Raw genomic sequence first — 19,002 nt, 5'->3', positions numbered from 1 at the left:
TGTGTTCCTTCATGGGCAGAGAGCTGGAAGAAACATTCAGAAGGGAGTAAGGACTACACATTTCTGCAGAAGCAAGTGAATTGCACGGTTGTGTCTGGAGATACAATTGCAACCGGTTTTCCATTTCTGAGGCAGCTAGTATGGCTAGTATGAAGACTCAATTGTGAAACCATTCAAATGTCAGAAACTAATCATGGAATGTATCAGCTTTCCCCGGAATGGCTGCAACATATAAAGGGATGGCTGTGCTTTTTCCTATTAAAATATGAGTAATACGTGAGCATTGTGAAACATTCAAATAATACAGATGTGTACAAAATAAAAAGTGAAAGTGCTCCCTTCAAATCACCGTTACCCGAGGTAGCAACTACATACAATTTGAGGTTGGAACATCATAAAAAGATCTTTTACGATTTTAGTCTTCATGCTTAGATCTTTAACGCATTCATATTTTACTTTTATGAAACATGTAAAAAGGGGTCCTTTCACGTTTTTATTTTTCCTACTAGCTTGCAGGGAAGGGGTTTCTGGCGATATTTTACCGAGCACCGAAGGGAAACGGCCATCCAGAGACGCATGCCTTTTGGCACACACGTGTGCTCGGCACTTTACATATAGTGCATGATTCCCTCCTCAAGCGAGTTTTAAACTCTCAGTTATAAATAAAGAAACTAGGCATTACGTAAGTGAAGTGACCTGTACTGCCGGGATTGCAAGAGCCCTGGACAGGGCCAAGAGGCGAGGGAAGATTTTTCACACACGCCCACTTTCCAAACTCTCGCGACAGTTGTACGTCATCCAAGAGCGCCGTTGGCCGGGACGCTAGCGAGGTCTGCGTCGCGCGCATCTTCGCTCGGTTGTGCTGTCTCACCGGTGAGGCCGAGAAGCCCGCCAGTCCCGGGCTCCATCGAACCTGCAGTCCCCGGCCTCCTGCCACAATGGAGTACCTCATCGGCATCCAGGGCCCTGACTATGTCCTTGTCGCCTCCGACCGGGTGGCCGCTAGCAATATTGTCCAGATGAAGGACGGTGAGAGGAAAACAGGGAGGCCCGGGCCTGGGTATAGGGGCAGCCGGGAGGAGTTCGTGGGGGGGCGGTTGGGTGAGTACCAGGGAGGTCTGGGAGGTGGAACCCCGACTGCCCTGGTCTGCACTTGCTTAGTTTTAGAATTAGGAACAGGAAGACAAGTTTAGGGCCTTGACTTTCGCTCCTCCCAGGGCTCCTGGGTCAGTACTCTTCTCTGGCTTTTGCTGAATGCTTGCTGGGCGAGAGTTGCTTAAGGGAATTAAGTTTTTAAGTGTCTAAGCGCCAGCCTGGCTCCAGGATTCCTAGATCCCCTAATCTCTGATAAATTTCCTGTTGTCGGGCTGATGACGTTAGTTTGCTGGCAGCATAAGGTGGGATCTTGGGGAGAGTGAGAGACTGTGGGGCTAGAAACCTGGCATTTGCCTTCCGCGGCCTGTATCTTCCCGAGTCTTAGCTCTGATCCTTCTTTTCCAGGGCACTGGCTGCCTAGTTTTTCTTACATTTATGTAGCTAGGGGAGTTAGGAAACTGGAGCCCTGTCACTTACTTGCTTTATGACTTTGTACAAGTTTTTTCTTTCTCAGTGCCCAGATTTCCTCATCTGCTAAATCGGGTTAGTAATACCAACCTCAAAAGCTTGTTGGGAGGATTGAGTGAAAAAGTTTTGTGCAAATGATTAACACCATGACAAATACTTAGTAGTAAACATACTAAGCACTTATGTATGTATTATTTTAAGCAATTTACATTAATTCATTTACCCTTTTGAAATGGGTGCTATTACATTGCCACTTTACAGATGACAGTTCTGAGGCATAGAGGTTAAGAAACTTGCCTAAGGCCACAAGTGGCAGAACCCAGGTTCAAACCTATGCAGTTTGACTCCATATCTTTTGCCATAACTGCTATACTATACTGTCTCCCTACAGTCAGTACTCAATAAATAATTTAAAAAAGATTTTGGTTGCTGATCTGTGGAATTGAAGAGTGAGTTTTCGTGATTGATCATAGGCATACTGCTGTTAAAAGAGTATTATACTTTGGCTCAGATGATTTAATGTTCATTTGATAAATAGGTTTTGGGCACCTATGTGTCCATTACAGTGCTAGGTGCTAAAGGGATGCAAAGAAGAATAAGATGTGGTCCTTATCTTAGAAGTTACAGTTTAATAAGGGATTCAGATATTAGTACAGATAATTATGACACAAGCTAGAAAATGATACTGCATATGAAAAGTACAATCAAGCTTCTCAGGTAGTGCAGAGGAAGCAGAGTTGTTTTTAGGTACTCCAGAGGAAGAAGCGATTCTAGTTGTAGAGACTAGGGGAAGCTTTGAGAGCAGATAACAGTTCATTTTGGGCTTAAAGAAAGAAAAATTATTAAATTTTAAAACATTTATGGTATGGATTGTTCCTCAAGTCAGATTATGAAATTCCATGATTAGTTTGTAGAAGTTTTATTTGTAAACCATGCTTTCCAAAAGAGTCAATTTGTTTTTTTGAGGGTAAATCTGTCCATTATTTTGAATATTAAGACCTTTGACATGCAAGTGAGTTTAGTATGAAGTAGTGTCTAGATAGAGCTATAACAAAGTCAGTACATTTATAGGTGTTCTGTTTCATCACATTAATGAATATGAAATCATTTTGAAAAATAAAATGTGTTTTAAGCCTACCTACATACACAGTACTTCTAGGTGTTATAGGGTATGCAGTGTATTGGGTATAATCCATAAAGGTATCTAAGACATTAAAAAAACAGGAAATAAATACTACAAGATGATTTTATATGATGAAAGAAGTATCACTAGTAAGTATTAGGTTAATTTTTAAATCAGTGGTTTCAAAAGTAAATCCTTATGGTATTCAGAGAAAAGAAATCACTGTGGTCTATAGAAGAAAGATGAATTTGAGCTAGTTCTTGAAAATGGTTGGAAATAACTGTACTCAGCTCTGATTTTCCCTATAGTGTTTTACGATATAAAAATGTTTATGGGGCTTCCCTGATGGCGCAGTAGTAGAGAGTCCACCTGCCGATGCAGGGGACATGGGTTCGTGCCCCGGTCCGGGAAGATCCCACACGTCGTGGAGCGGCTAGGCCCGTGAGCCATGGCCGCTGAGCCTGCGCGTCCGGAGCCTGTGCTCCGCAACGGGAGAGGCCACAACAGTGAGAGGCCTGGATACCGGGGGGGGGGGAAAAAAAAATGTTTATGGTAGAAGCTTTGGAGTAGCATGAGGACTTTTTCCTACCTTTCTTTTCATGAAGGAACTGTGTAGAGTAGGCAAGAATGCTGAAAATGAATAACCTTTTGAGATTCATTTTTCTCCAGGTATAAAATGAGAGTGATACTTCCAATCAGTTTTTTGGTTTGTCACTTTGTAAGATATTTTGATACTATAGAGGAGATATTTCCCAGAGATTGATTGCTTATTAAAATGGCACAATTCTTCAGTTTGGTTATATGCCACATTTCATTTCTCTTCTGGCCTGTATAGAATTGCTTTTATTTTTTTATTTTTTTATTTTTTTAATTTTTGGCTGAGTTGGGTCTTCGTTGCAGTGCACGGGCTTCTCATCTTGGTGGCTTCTCTTGTGGAGCACGAGCTCTAGGCACACAGGCCTCAGTAGCTGGGGCACACGGACTCAGTAGTTGTGGCTCCTGGGCTCTAGAGCACAGGCTCAGCAGTTGTGGCACACGGGCTTAGCTGCTCCGCGGCATGTGGGATCTTCCCGGACCAGGGCTCGAACCCATGTCCCCTGCATTGGTAGGCGGATTCTTAACCACTGCGCCACCAGGGAAGCCCTAGAATTGCTTTTAAATTACAGTACCTCAGCCCACACAGATTGCTCTTTTTTCTGAATTCCTGTAACATGTATAATCTGAACTACATTGTCTCACACTGAGTATGATAATATTGTACATGTACAGTTTTCCCCACCTATGAGTTAGGCAGGTGTAAGTGATAGTATTACCATGTTACACACTTGGAAACTGGCTTAGAAAGGGCAAATAATTTGCCCGAGTTCAGAGTGCTGAACCCAGATTATAACCAAGGTCTATTGGGTTCCAGTCTAGAGTATTGTACACTCATGTTGCTTATTTTGTTGTCCGTTTGTATCATGTATGTGGATCTTTTAAGTTCTTTGTCAAGGATCAGAAAATTTCCTAGAGCTACATAGGCTATTTCCTGCATAACTCAAGGAGTAATTAGCATCTATCACTTTTTTTTTTTTTTATATCCCCCTTCACCAATCACTGGCCACACAATAGATGTTTAAAAAACACTTTTGGCCTTGAATTAAGTTCATTTCAAAATTGAACAGTTTACTGTCTCAAAATTTAGCATTTCTTCTAATTGTAACATAAATTCTTTGTAAACAAGCTCCCTCCGCCCCCCTGAAATAAGAACAGCGTTTTTTCTAATTATGGTAATAAACTTATTAAGTAATATTTTCTTACAAAGATGATGCATATTAAGTATAGACATTTTAGGAAATACTCATAAGCATAATGAAGGAAATAAAAATTGCCTGTACTTTTGCCACTGGCAAGAACTCAGATGCCAGTGGCATCTAATTCTCTTTTGGTTCTTTTTCTTTGCATAGATAATATATTTATAAGTGAATTTTTTTCTGTCATAAACAGTTTTGCAAATTAATAGTCTCTAAGTCTCCTGTAGCCTATAACAAATAAAAGTGTGTTTATTTAGGAGTTTCAAGGCAATTTGATACTATCTACAGGTACATTTTATGTGGTCCCTCCCACCCCCACAAAGTCTAGGAAACCAAATTACTGGTATCTACAACTCTCAAACACTTGTAAAGTACTTAACTGTAGCATTCTGTTTTTAAAATCCTATTAAGAGATTTTGACATTTCAGAAACTTTCAAACAGGAAGCATGTCTCCCAGGGAAGATTATTCAGCACTATTTGAAAAATGAAAAGTGAAAGTGAGAGTAAGATAGGGAGATTTAGCCTTTGTCTGAAGCTACAGACTGAATATGGAGTTTTCTTCCTTGGGCATTAATTGCTATCTGAATATTTATTTATCTGTTTAATCTGAATGAGTCTGGTTCAGTTAGATAAGATTAGAGCATTGGGATTTTTGAGGTATTTTTAAATAGCTTAGTATTACAATATTTGTTAGAAGTTTTGCTTTGGCATTCATTTTAAACTTTCTCTTTGCTTTGGAAATGGAGTTGGTTTACTTTCTATGGTGATTTATATTCTCAGTTGATTTTTTGTTCTTTCTTGACGTGTTCCTTAATTGTAGCACTGGTAGTTTTCATATATGTTTTTTGTATGTGTATATGTAATAATTAACATTTGTATTTGTAGAGACATTTCAGGGCTTTGTAATCATGAGCCTAAAGATAATGGCCATTGGCTTGATTCCTTCAGTTTCTTTAATTGTTGTTCATTGTATTTCAAGTGCCTTGATGTTTTCATGTATGTTTTCAGTTATCAGCTTTTACATATATTCTCCAGCTGAAATTGATAGTAATAAAATATGCAGATGAATTTAACATGCAGAGTAAGAGTAATTGATACAGTTGCCCATTAAAGTCTTCTAAAAACAGTGATTCATAAAATTATTCAGTATAGTAATTGTTAAACCTGTTTATGGTTGCCTATGTAATAAGAATAAATTTCTGATAAGGCAGTTTCTAACAGTGTGTGTTTTTTATTTTGAGCAGATCATGACAAGATGTTTAAGATGAGTGAAAAAATCTTACTCCTATGTGTTGGAGAGGCTGGAGACACTGTACAGTTTGCAGAATATATTCAGAAAAACGTGCAGCTCTATAAGATGCGAAATGGTGGGTAATACTTAGAAAATGGCTTTGGTGGGTTTGTCTTTAAATTTGTATTGAAAGAGAATATTCTCTACAGTTATATACATGAGCAAACCAATGTGGTCTTATTTTTATTTGAGTCTTCTTATTTTTGAAGCCTTAGCTAGATCCTCCTTCTGATCCTAAAGATTTTCTACAAAAATCCCAGAGCAGAAAACAGAACCATTACAACACTAATACTTGGGGGATAAAGCTGATACCATCTTGAAAAATGAGCATGTTAATATCAGACTTCTCAAGTTTTAGAGAATGTGATTTGAGCTAAAGTATATCTGAAATCTCAGAGCTAAAAGACCTAAGTTAAACTTAATGTGACAAATCACTTATCCTCTCTGAACCTTTATTTTCCTTATCTCTAAAATGGTATTATTGGGAATTCCCTGGCAGTCCAGTGGTTAGGGCTCCATGCTTCCATTGCAGGGGGCACGGGTTCAATCCCTGGTTGAGGAACTAAGATCCTGCAAGCCGTGTGGCATGGCCAAAAAACAAACAAACAAACAAATAAAATGGTATTATAATAATATTAATGAATAATATGTATGAAAATGCAATATTTGTTTTTAAACAAAATTTAAACTCTGTGTAATTGTAGGAGATTTACTGTGTCATAAAAGGGTTCTGCCTTGCCTCTCTGGTAGCTTTCTTGTCTAGGGAGATAATTAGGATTTTTGTGAGATATTTTGTGAGCTCTCTCTGTGGCTAATGAACTCTATCCACTGGGAAAGCCTCCCTGTGAAATAATACTAGCCACTAGCCCTCTGATCCAGGGGAAGTGTATAGTGATGCTCCAGCAGAAAGAACCTTCCTTCCAGTTACTTACTTCACAGTGCAATAATACTGTTATACACAGCACTGCTATATTGTGGCACTGTGAAGGAGCTTAAGTTGAATATAATTGTATGTGTAAAATGACTAGATATGATCTATTTGTATGGTTTTTTAGGCAGCAGACTTAGCATCATGCATTAAATTCTGTAAATATTTTTGAGGGCCTCATCTATGTTAAGCACTCTGCCTAGTACCACAGAGAATTCAAAGATGAATATGGTTCAGTTCCTGCCATTCAGGAACCTAAAGTACCATGGTGTTTAGGTTAAGCAAGTTTAGAATAGTTTAATAATTATTTTTTAACGACTCTTACTTATTGCCTGCATGGCCTGCGAAGGATGCCGGTGTTTCTGAAGTACAGTCAGTAGAGCAATACTTCACTGTCCTGTCCCAGGAGAGGGAGAAGGAATAAACAAGAGAGGTTCTGTTACGTAGCTATCAGGGTCTAAAGTCAGTGCATAAAACAAAAATTGTATGTGACTAAAATTAAGGTAAGTCATATACTAAAAATTGTATATGACTAAACCCCTTAAGCGGGGGACTTCCCTGGTGGTCCAGTGGTTAAGACTCCACGCTTCCAATGCAGGGAGCGTGGGTTCGATCCCTGGTCAGGGAACTAAGATCCCGTATGCTGTGTGGTGCAGCCAAAAAAAAACCCTTAAGTTACCTGTCAAGTATAGTTTTGTGCATGTATCCTTACACAGTAACTCTTATGCGTATTAAAATTTAAGAACTAAGCCAAAATAAGGGAAGAAAGAAAAATCTATATGCAGATGATCAGGCATCAGACTTTTCTGCCTTTAAGATAATTGTCAAATCCTTAGTTTATAGAGGGTTAGGTAGAGAATTGAAAAGCATTCCTGCTTATTCAGAATTGCTTCCATCATAGTTTAACATGTACTAGTAGACTTTTTATAAGGATGAAATTCAGTAATGTATGTGAAAGCACCTAGCATAGACCCTGAAACATAGTAGCTGCTGTATAAATATTTGTTAGAATTTTAATCTACATCTTACCTGCTGTGACATTGGTGTTTGGAATGTTGTAGGAAATAACCACATGCTCTCTTTCCAGACTGGCATATTCTGTGTGGGTCTACTGAGTTGTGGGTCATTCTTGTGTCTTTTGGCACTAGCCCCATTTTACTGGGAATTAATTCCCAAAGTGAGTGCATTGTTAATGCACACCTGACGCCATTCCTCTGGGCTGTACTTTTGCTGGCATTACAACTTTATTTAGAGGTTTTATGCTGGAGATCCTCTATTTTTTTTTTTTTTTTTTGCGGTACGCGGGCCTCTCACTGTTGTGGCCTCTCCCGTGGTGGAGCACAGGCTCCGGACGCGCAGGCTCACCGGCCATGGCTCACGGGCCTAGCCGCTCTGCGGCATGTGGGATCTTCCCGGACCGGGGCACGAACCATGTCCCCTGCCATTGGCAGGCGGACCCTCAACCACTGCGCCACCAGGGAAGCCCGAGATCCTCTATTTTTAAAATATTGTAGATAGTGATAGAAACATTTTTTCCCTGTGGCTCGTACTTTTGAAATATTACACTTCTTAATAAAATGTCTTTTTTTTTAAAGAAAAGAAACCTTATAAAGTATGTCTCTGAGGCTATCCTAATTTCCAGCCTCTCTTTTCCCAATATCCCTTTTTATATAAATTTTAAAAGTTGTCATCTCAAGACCTCTTTCTTTTTTTCCAACACCTGTGTATTTGTACCTCTTTCCTTCTACAGAGGAAACCACAGTCTGTTGATGAAGGAATAGCTTGAGCAAGGCTATGAATTTGATCTCACTGTAGAATAATTACCTCGGTTCTGTTTTATGAACAGTAATTACTGCCAGTACTAACTAGCTATTTCACAGCCGTTGACAAGAAGTATGATTGCACTCTTTATTCGGTGTATACTCTGAATGTCCAGAGGGTGGTAGGCTGTAAGAACAGGAGTAGTGGAAGGATTTGTACTGATATTCCTTCTGCTTCACTTTAAATATGATTATTTATCTTTCATACCAGGTTATGAATTGTCTCCACAGCAGCAGCTAATTTCACTCGCCGAAACCTGGCTGACTATCTTCGGAGTCGGGTAAGCAATATAGCAAGCAGCCTTAGGAGCAGAGAAATCTGTGCTTCTTTTCTGTTCCTGTTACACACGAGTAGTATTTTTGCCCTATTTGGCCTTCCTGAGCCCCTTACCATTGCTACTTGTTATTTTTCAGTCTTGTTGGATTTGTTTTTTCTTTCTGCATAGTTGCTAATTAAAGCCCAGAGGGTGAATATACATTGCAGAGAATTTGGATGGGGTACACCAACAGGAAGGCCCTGTGATGGCCTTTTAATTTGTTTTCAGTGTTTTCATAGCAAACCATGTTTCTTATTTCCATGCTTGAATTACTCGGTAGTAGAGATAAAACCTTAAAAATAATAATGCAAATTTCATTTTGAGATTAACTGTGTCTTTCAATGGCTCTTCTTGCCTATGCACACAGAATTATTCTTTCTCACTTATTCTGGCCTTGTTTTTACCTTAGAGCTGTCACTGTTCCATTGACAGCATGTTAAAAGATGCAACATTAAGTTAAGGATTGAATGAAAAAAGAAAGAAAGGGGAAAAAAAGGCTTGACTGTATTAAAGATTGTATAGGATGTGCTAAGAACGTTCGTATGATTGCTAAAGGTGTGTATTCCCTTCCCACAGCGACTTTGTAAACGGAGCTTTACCATGTGGCCTTACCCCCTGTGCCTGTTTACTCATCTATGAAATCGAGATAACTTCCTAACCCCGTAGGAGTGCTAGGAAAATGAATGCTTGTAAATCATAATATTTAACATTCATATGACTTTTGCCCAAAGCATTTTGCTTAATAATTTAATCTACTCACTAGTCCGCTGAGATATATAGCAGTTAATTCTCTATCAATGATACGGAATGAAAAGCGTAAAGTGGCAAAGGGATTAGCTCCAGGTCACACAGCAGGTCAGGCAAAAGCTACACTAATGGGGCCATAATTACTTGCCTGCTCTGCCTTGACAGCTCCTTGGTTTTTCAGTAATATTTCTAGAACATAGGTTTTTTTTTTTTTTTTTTCCATTTGGACTTGATTAAGCTGAGTTATGACAGAAATCAAAACAAGTACAGGCTTTTGGTTTATTTTAGTTATTTTTTACAGATCTTTAAAGCAGTTTATTTTCTAGTGCCTAATAATGCTGAATTGAGAACTCAATAAATAGAATCTCTTTTTTAAAATTAATTAATTTTTATTGGAGTATAGTTGCTTTACAATGTTGTTGTAGTTTCTACTGTACAGCAAAGTGAATCAGCTATACATATACATATATCCTCTCTTTTTTGGATTTCCTTCCCATTTAGGTCACCACAGAGCATTGAGTCAAGTTCCCTGAACTATACAGTAGGTTCTCATTAGTTATCTTCAATAAATAGGATCTCTTTTTCTGTCTTTGACCAAGGGGTTTGTGCAATATGAAGGATTATGAAGTTTGAAGAGAAGCTAGAAACATGATGGGTAGGGGAGAGGAGACAAATTTACATGCATTGTTTTGATCTGGGTGAAAAGTCAGTGGCTTTTTTTGTTCATTTCTCCACCAGAGAGGAAAATGAATCACATATGAGCTTTCCTGCCACTTAGAATTTCCTGTGGTATTCAGTAAAGAGTGTGCTGTGCCTTGTTGTGTAAAATATTCCTCTGACTTGTCAAGCAGAATTGGAATAAGAATTCTAGCTTTGGGCACAATAAACACTTGTCTTAAATGCTACAGACATAAGTGAGTTAAGCTTCTTTTAGAATTGAGATAAGAGTGGCAATGTGCTTCATGCAAATGTAGTGAATCCGGTTAATCTCCTAGCAGAAATGTTTGATGTCTTAACAAATAAATATCCCTTGTAGACAGTGACATGGGGCTCTTGTAAATATTGATTACCTCTGCCTTGTGCTTCTAGGTCCAATCCCTGCTCCCCCACCCTCCAGTCAAAATAGATTGTTAGTTCTAAAATACTATTTCATATTTCAGTCATTTTATTATGGGGAGAGAGGTGATGGTAGTTTTTCAGTCTTCCTAATAACTAAAAAGTCACTAGATTTGGTACGTTTGTATAGTCACACCAGTTGGCACATGAGACTTACTTTAAGTCAGCCAGTTAGCATGTGTAACTTTGTGTCTGTAGCTCAAATTGTTTGATTTCCGGTTTGCTGTGTACTGTGCTGTTTGCCAATTTTTTGTAAATTGGTTCTTTAAGATGTAGGTGGTTTAGCTTGTTGGTTAAACACAGTGTCTGGAATTACACTGCCTGGGTTTAAATCTTTGCCCACTGACTTGCTAGCTATGTGTCTTTGGACAAATTCTAAGCTTAATTTCCCTACTTATAAAATAATGGCACCTACTTCATAGAGTTATTATAAAGATTAAATGAGGTAATCATGCAAAGTTGTTAGCACAGTGTATGGCACATAGACCTAATTAATACATTCACTTTTGTTTTTATGCTGCTCTTACTGTTTGGTCAAAGAAACAATTTAATAGCTATAAGTTATTTTTCTATTGGAGATTGTTGTGCTATTTTAGTTGAACTGATTTGCTGGTAAAGAGTGGGATACTGGTATTGATAAGGAAAATAGAAATAAACCAACATTGACCATCTATTATGTGCTAGGCTTCTTTCTAGATTGACGCAGTCCAGTACGGTAGCCACTAGTCATATGTGGCTAATTAAATTTAAAATAATTAAAATTATCAATTGATGAATGGATAAAAAAGATATGGTATATACACACACACACACACACACACACACACACACACACACACACACAATGGAATATTACTCAGCCATAAAAAAGAATGAAATTCTGCCATTTGCAACAATGTGGACGGACCTAGAGGGTACTAAGCTTAGTGAAATAAGTCAGAGAAAGACAAGTACTCTTATCATTTATATGTGGAATCTAAAAAATAAAACAAATGTATATAACAAAACAGAAACAGATTCACAGATACAGAGAACAAACTAGTGCTTACCAGTGGGGAGAGGGAAGAGAGGAGAGGCAAGATAGAAGTATGGGATTAAGAGATACAGACTACAATGTATAAAATAAATGAGCGACAAGGATATATTGTACAGCACAGGGAAGTATAGCCATTATTTTGTAATAACTTTTAAATGGAGTATAATGTATAAAAATATTGAATCCCTGTGTTAGATACCTGAAACTAATATAATATTGTAAATCAACTATGTTTCAATAAAAAATTTTATTTCAATTTAATTTAAAATTCAGTTCCTAGGTGAGAGTCTCCTGGACTTTGAAAGAGAAGTAAATTTTTGTTTCTTTAAAAAACTTTGGTTCCTCCGTCACATTAGCCACATTTCAAGTGCTCAATAGCCACATGTGGCTAATGGCTACCATATTGGACATTACAGATATAGAGCATTTTCATCATCAGAGAAAGTTTTCTTGGACAGTGCTATCCTAGATAACCGTATATGGGACCTTATTTAATGCTTCTTATGATACCATAAGATGAGTTAGTCCCATTTTGCTTACAGAGATGCTAAGACTGGTTAATAGAAGGGTTAAATATTTCTCTTATGTGTCCAAGTATACGAGAGGAATATTTCTCTTACGTGTCCAAGTATACCAGAGGCACATATATCATCTATAAAAGGCTGAAGTAAGACTCTTAACTTCAAATACCATACTGTTTCATACTGTCTCCTTTATTAGTTACTGGACTAATGTACAAGTGTGCTTGTTCATTTGGGGAGGCATGAAATGTTCAGTTCTACTAAAAAGTCAAGATTTCCACATAGGATTATATAGTTAAGGTATAAATATGTGCCCATGGTAGGTGTTCAATAAATGTTTGCTGAATAAATGTCATCCAGTTAGGTCCACATATACCATTGAAAATGTTATTGTGCATTTATACACTGGAAGGGAATTTTATTAAAGTATTCTTAATGAATAGGTGTTACTTCTTCATGTAAGAATTAAAGATATGAAATCAGCAGGAGAAGATGAAAAAGACACACAGATTGGAGGAAAAAATCAAGAGCCTTCTTAGTTTTTATTTAGACGCATGTGTACAATTAAGTTGGTCTGCTCCTGGTTAGACCCCAACGAACGAGAAAGGGCTTATTAGGATTTTGCTATAGGTTTGACTCCCCAATTTCAAATATTTTTTTCCCCCATCTTTTTTTTTTTTTTTTTTTTTTGTGGTATGTGGGCCTCTCACTGTTGTGGCCTCTCCCGTCGCGGAGCACAGGCTCCAGACGCGCAGGCTCAGCGGCCATGGCTCATGGGCCTAGCTGCTCCACGGCATGTGGGATCTTCCCGGACCAGGGCACGAACCCGTGTCCCCTGCATCGGCAGGTGGACTCTCAACCACTGCGCCACCAGGGAAGCCCTTTCCCCCAATCTTAAATGCTTATGAGGCTTCTTTGAGCATGGATTTTGGAGTCAGATCTACCAAAGTTCTGGTCTCTTCTCTGGTATGTACTAGCTTGTGTAATCTTGAATAAGTTACTTATGTTTCCTGAGCCTCACTTTCTTCATCTGTTAAGAAGGAAGGAGTGATCAGTTGTGGCAAATTATATATGCCATTGGTTTAATAAATTTAATAAAATATATTTTGAATGAGTGAATGGTAACTCCCTGAAAAATAATAAGTATTTAATAAATGACTCCATCATTAAGGAACTGCTAGATTTTTAACAGGATTATTTTGAAAAATTTGTAATGACTTACAGGCATAGTTTGCATGATGTTTGTTTAACTTCTTATGATTTGATTAATGGACTACAGAAGGGAGAGTGATGAATTATGGAGCTATTTCTTGCTTGAAATGAATTATGTGGCACATTTGGTGTAGTCCATATGAATGCCCTAAAATTATCTGTTATTATCCATGGAGATCTCCGTTTTACATATGTGGGAACTGAGAGATGAACCAGCCGGATTTGATATACTTGGGGAACGCAGAGTTTGTGACAAGACTTAGGGTAGAATGCTGGCCTCCATGGTGTGTAATCTTCAGGGCTTTACTATACTGCTATTCACTGGCCAAAGTGTTTTCAGAAAACCTTTTCTGAAGTGCTTGATGAGCCTTTGGTAATTTATCTTCTTATGGGGCTATACCTGTAAATGTTTAGCAAGCAAACAATAGAAATAATGTTGGAAAAATATCATCCAGCCTGGTATGGTGGTTTTCAAACTTTATTACATGAAGCTGCCTCAGGAAACTCACCAAGGAAGACCAGTGTAATGAAACTTTAGCTCTGTTTCATATAGATCAGCTCAACTTCTATCTATTTTAATTTTTTTGCTTTGTTTTTTTCTTGTTTGGCCATGCCGCATGACTTGTGGGATCTTAGTTCCCTGGCCATGTATTGAACCCGGGCTCTGGCAGTGAAAACACCGAGTCCTAACCACTGGACCACCAGAGCATTCCCAACTTTTATCTATTTTATATATAGGAATTCCATGTAAGGTTTTATTTGAAAAAGTGACTTCTCTGTCCCTTTCCTACTGAAGTTTGAAAACTAGTATAATTGCTGCAGGAGGTATAGCACTAGCTCTCCCATGAGCTAGATGAAAAACCTTGGGAGAAAAAGCATATGGGTAATTTTTATGGTTTCTTCCAGCTCGCAAATAGCATGATTTAAAGATCTGATGTCAAATACTACAAAGCTACAGTAATCAAAACAACGTGGTATTGGCACAAAAACAGACATATAGATCAATGGAACAGAATAGAGAGCCAGAAATAAACCCACATACCTATGGTCAATTAATCAATGGCAAAGGAGGCAAGAATATACAATGGAGAAAAGACAATCTTTAGCAAGTGGTATTGGGAAAGCTGGACAGTTACATGTACGTCAGTGAAATTAGAACACTCCCTCTCACCACGTACAAAAATAAACTCAAAATGGTTTAAAGACCTAAATACAGGACATGCCACCATAAAACTCCTCTAAGAGAACATAAGCAAAACATTCTTGGACATAAATTGTGGCAATATTTTCTTAGGTCAGTCTCCCAAGGCAAAAGAAATAAAAGCAAAAATAAAGAAATGGGACCTAATCAAACTTAAAAGCTTTTGCACAGTGAAGGAAACTGTCAACAAAACAAAAAGACAAAGTACGGAATGGGAGAAAATATTTACAAATGATGCTACTGACAAGGGGTTAATAGCCAAAATATACTAACAGCTCATAAAACTCAATATCACAAAAACAAACAACCCAATTAAAAAGTGGGCAGAAGACTTAAATAGACATTTCTCCAGAGAAGACATACAGATGACCAACAGGCACATGAAAAGATGCTCAACATTGTTTTTTCGTTTGTTTGTGTGTTATAAATTTATTTATTGTATTTATTTAATTTTGGCTGTGTTGGGTCTTTGTTGCTGCGGACGGGCTTCTCTAATTGAGGCGAGCGGGGGCTACTCTTGGTTGTGGTGCATGGGCTTCTCATTGTGGTGGCTTCTCTTGTTGTGGAGCACAGGCTCTGGGCACACGTGCTTCAGTAGTTGCAGCACACGGGCTCAGTAGTTGTGGCTCGCGGGCTCTAGAGCACAGGCTCAGTAGTTGTGGTGCACGGGCTTACTTGCTCCTCGACATGTGGGATCTTCCCAGACCAGGGCTTGAACCTGTGTCCCCTGCATTGGCAGGCAGATTCTCAACTACTGTGCCACCAGGGAAGCCCTCAACATTGTTAATTATTAGAGAAATGCAAATCAAAACTATAATGAGGTATCACCTCACACCAGTCAGAATGGCTATCATCAAAAAGTCTACAAGGGCTTCTCTGGTGGCGTAGTGGTTGAGAGTCCGCCTGCGGATACAGGGGACACGGGTTCGTGCCCCGGTCCGGGAAGATCCCACATGCCGTGGAGCGGCTGGGCCTGTGAGCCATGGCTGCTGAGCCTGCGCATGCGGAGCCTGTGCTCCGCAACGGGAGAGGCCACAACACTGAGAGGCCCACGTACCATAAAAAAAATAAAAGTAAAAAGTCTACAAATAATAAATGCTGGAGAGCGTGTGGAGAAAAGGGAACCCTTGTACACTGTTGGTGGGAATGTAAATTGGTGCAGACACTATGGAAAACACTATGGAGGTTCCTTAAAAAATTAAAAATAGAGTTGCCATGTGATCCAGCAATCCCACTCCTGGGCATATTTCCAGAAAAGGCAAAAGCTCTAATTCGAAAAGATACATGTACCCCGATGTTCATAGCAGCACTATTTACGACAGCCAAAACATGGAAACAGCCCAAGTGCCCATCAACAGACAACTGGTTTAAGAAGATGTGGTATATATACACAGTGGAATATTACTCAACCGTAAAAAAACAATGAAATAATGCCATTCACAGCAACAATGATGGACCTAGAGAATATCGTATTAAGTGAAGTAAGTCAGGTGGAGAAAGACAAATATTTTATGATATCATTTATATGTGGAATCTAAAAAAATAATACAAATGAACCTATATACAAAATAGAAACAGACTCACAGACCTAGAAAACTATGGTTACCAAAGGAGAAGGGGACGAGTGGGGGTTAAATTAGAAGTATGGGATTAACAGACATAAACTACTCTACATAGAACAGATAAGGAACAAGGATTTACTATATAACACAGGGAACTATATTCAAGATCTTGTAATAACCTATGATGAAAAACAATCTGAAAAAAATATATATAGCTGAATCACTTTGCTGTATACCTGAAATGAATACAATCTTGTAAATCAAAACTATACTTCAATTTAAAAAAAAAAAAATCTGATGTCAGGACCGTAACCTGACTTGAATTTATTTTTTTCAGTGAAAGGGAAAGAATATAAAGGAGAGAATTTCAGGTATCAGTCATTTCCAGACATGACTCGTCTCAGCACTCTGGCCTGAATTTGAGTGTGTTTGGTCTGGTTAATATTAGGCAGGTATTGTGTGGTCCTGTCCTAGAAGAACCCTGTTGCTTTGAGCCTTCTATTCAAAGGACAATATTGTCCTCGTGCCTTTGGTGGCTGGCCTAAAGATATCTGTTTATTGGTATCAGTGAGGTCATGTGACCTTGTGAACAGATGGCCCAGGTGGAACCTTGACTTTGCAGGTCTTGTCCCCTAAAAACAACCAACCATTTGTTACATGTGATTAAAATATCACTAACAAGGGTAATTTCACAAGCTTTGGCAAACGTGGTTAGCAGGATGTGACATGACACAGCACTGCCTTCTTCCTCCATGTGCCATCTCTCTTGAGGCCTCATCTCCCCTGCTCACCCCCGTCTCACCCATGCCCAGGCTTGTCTTCCAGCTCACCTGCTCCAGATGGGTGGCACAGTGGGAGGACACTGGCAAAGGCAGATGTGTTTATTTTCCAGAGACACAATGTTGTGCTCCTGCATATGGCAGTGCCTTGAAGCAAATGGCAGCCTTTGACACTGCTGCCATGCAGCCTGGGCATCTTGACAGACAGAGCTGGCTTACTTTTGGTGATGAGGAAATTGAAAAAAAATACCAAGATGCTCATCATGAAACTCAGGGAGTTTCAATGCAAGCAGTGTTGTTTTTAGACCTGGAGAGCAGTTTTCTTCCCTGCCAGACCTCAGTTAGCTAGTCAGCTAGCTGGATTTTCACTATGGGCCAAGAGTTAAATGTCTGTTAATTACTTTTGTCTACTAACCTTAATAGAACATAAAGTAAAAACTTAAAACATATGGCTACATATAGATGGACATTCAATGGTATTGTAAGACATGTGCATCCCAGGTCACATCTCACTGGAATCTCTTAGGATTGGGAGTGGCTCATATCTGCCCCATTGGAGATACCACTGTTCTATTTTTAGTGGTCATTTTGATTATCCAAAGGCCCAGGGACAAATGTGCCTTGAAGTTGAGATGCCTTAATTAGTATGACAACACTTTGTGCTTATAGTGTTTTTCTGCCAAGAAGAAGAAGAATTCTGACACCTGCCCTTTTAAGCAGTTTGCTTATACAGTCATTAGGGCTTGACTCATTCCATTAAGGAGACAAAGACTTGGATGTTGAGTCATTACACTTACTAGTCTCCTAGAAAAAAATGGCTTAAGAACATCCTTCTTTAAAAGTTACTGGCTTTGGGGCTTCCCTGGTGGCGCAATGGTTGGGAGTCCGCCTGCTGATGCAGGGGACGCCGGTTCGTGCCCCGGTCCGGGAGGATCCCGCATGCCGCGGAGCAGCTGGGCCCGTGAGCCAAAAAAAAAAAAAAAAAAAGTTACTGGCTTTATCAGGAAACCTTTTTTCTTTTTTTAAAATATGTGCTGTTTTTCCCAGTCCTGGCACTGATAGAGTGAGGAGTTAGCAGGTGTAAAGCCCTCCCCGCTCCCCTTCCCCATCTCTCTCCAGGGGGTTGTATGTGAGAAGGTGTTGCTTTCTCACTCAGAGAGCATATATGTGCTACCCTGTTGTATGCCTGCTGTGAGCATAGAGAACCCCTCTTCTGGTTGAATGGAATGAGCCTATTGGGTGGCTGGGGTTGTGTGACCCCATAATGCCAACTTTTCACTTAAAGCATCTTTCCTATCCACAATGGGGATGAAGCAAATACAGGTAATTGGTCTTAAATTTGTGTTGTTTTGAAACTTGTGTCTTGACAATTATGTGGTTTCCTGTTAAGGTTTGGTTTAAGCTGTAAGCAGCAGAGTACAGTTTTACTAAGCAGCAGAGTGTTTACCATTAGAAATATAGATTTACCCTACCTTTCAAGATTGCTTTAAACCAGTGCCTTGGCCTGTGGGGGCATGCCCTCACACATACTCACAGATAGAAATACACATGTACCCTGGCATCTTAGTGCTTCTCTTTACCTGCCATAGCCCAGGATCACGCAGAGATATGAATTCAGGGGCTGATCCAAAAAACTGAGGTTTTCTTTATTCTCTCCCACAGTTATCTAAAATGAAGGGGAATGGAAAGCCTCTGGAGGGAGAAATAGTTGACTGTTCTGTGTCTTGACCTTGGTTGTAGTTAAATGTATGTTCAGTTTATTCATTAAGCTGTACATGTATATTTTATATACTTTTATGTGAGTGTGTTGTTCCACCAAAAAAGTTTAAGAGAATAAAACGGAAGAGTAAAGGGGTAGGAAAGCGTAACACATTTTTTAAGAGCTAAAAATGAAAAAAAGTTCAGATTTACCATTATTTTTGAGTGTAGACAATAGAGCAGATAGCATGAACTAGATTGGAAAGAAAAAGGGAAGGGAGAGGAAATAATCTC

At 39.1% G+C, this 19,002-nt stretch overlaps 1 protein-coding gene across 1 annotated transcript in view; it reads left to right on the top strand.

The window, feature by feature from the left end:
* Nucleotides 1-820: 820 nt before the first annotated feature.
* PSMB2 (proteasome 20S subunit beta 2) overlaps nt 821-19,002 on the top strand; it is a 37,355-nt gene continuing 19,173 nt past the window's right edge. The window contains 4 exon segments of the mRNA XM_032602508.1: nt 821-1,029; nt 5,725-5,847; nt 8,731-8,745; nt 8,748-8,800. Coding sequence (XP_032458399.1) covers nt 939-1,029; nt 5,725-5,847; nt 8,731-8,745; nt 8,748-8,800 — 282 coding nt within the window. The 5' untranslated portion in view covers nt 821-938.

The sequence above is a fragment of the Phocoena sinus genome, chromosome 1 (genome assembly GCF_008692025.1).
Source record: "Phocoena sinus isolate mPhoSin1 chromosome 1, mPhoSin1.pri, whole genome shotgun sequence".
Lineage (NCBI taxonomy): Eukaryota > Metazoa > Chordata > Mammalia > Artiodactyla > Phocoenidae > Phocoena > Phocoena sinus.
This window is presented reverse-complemented; position numbering and strand designations above follow the sequence as displayed.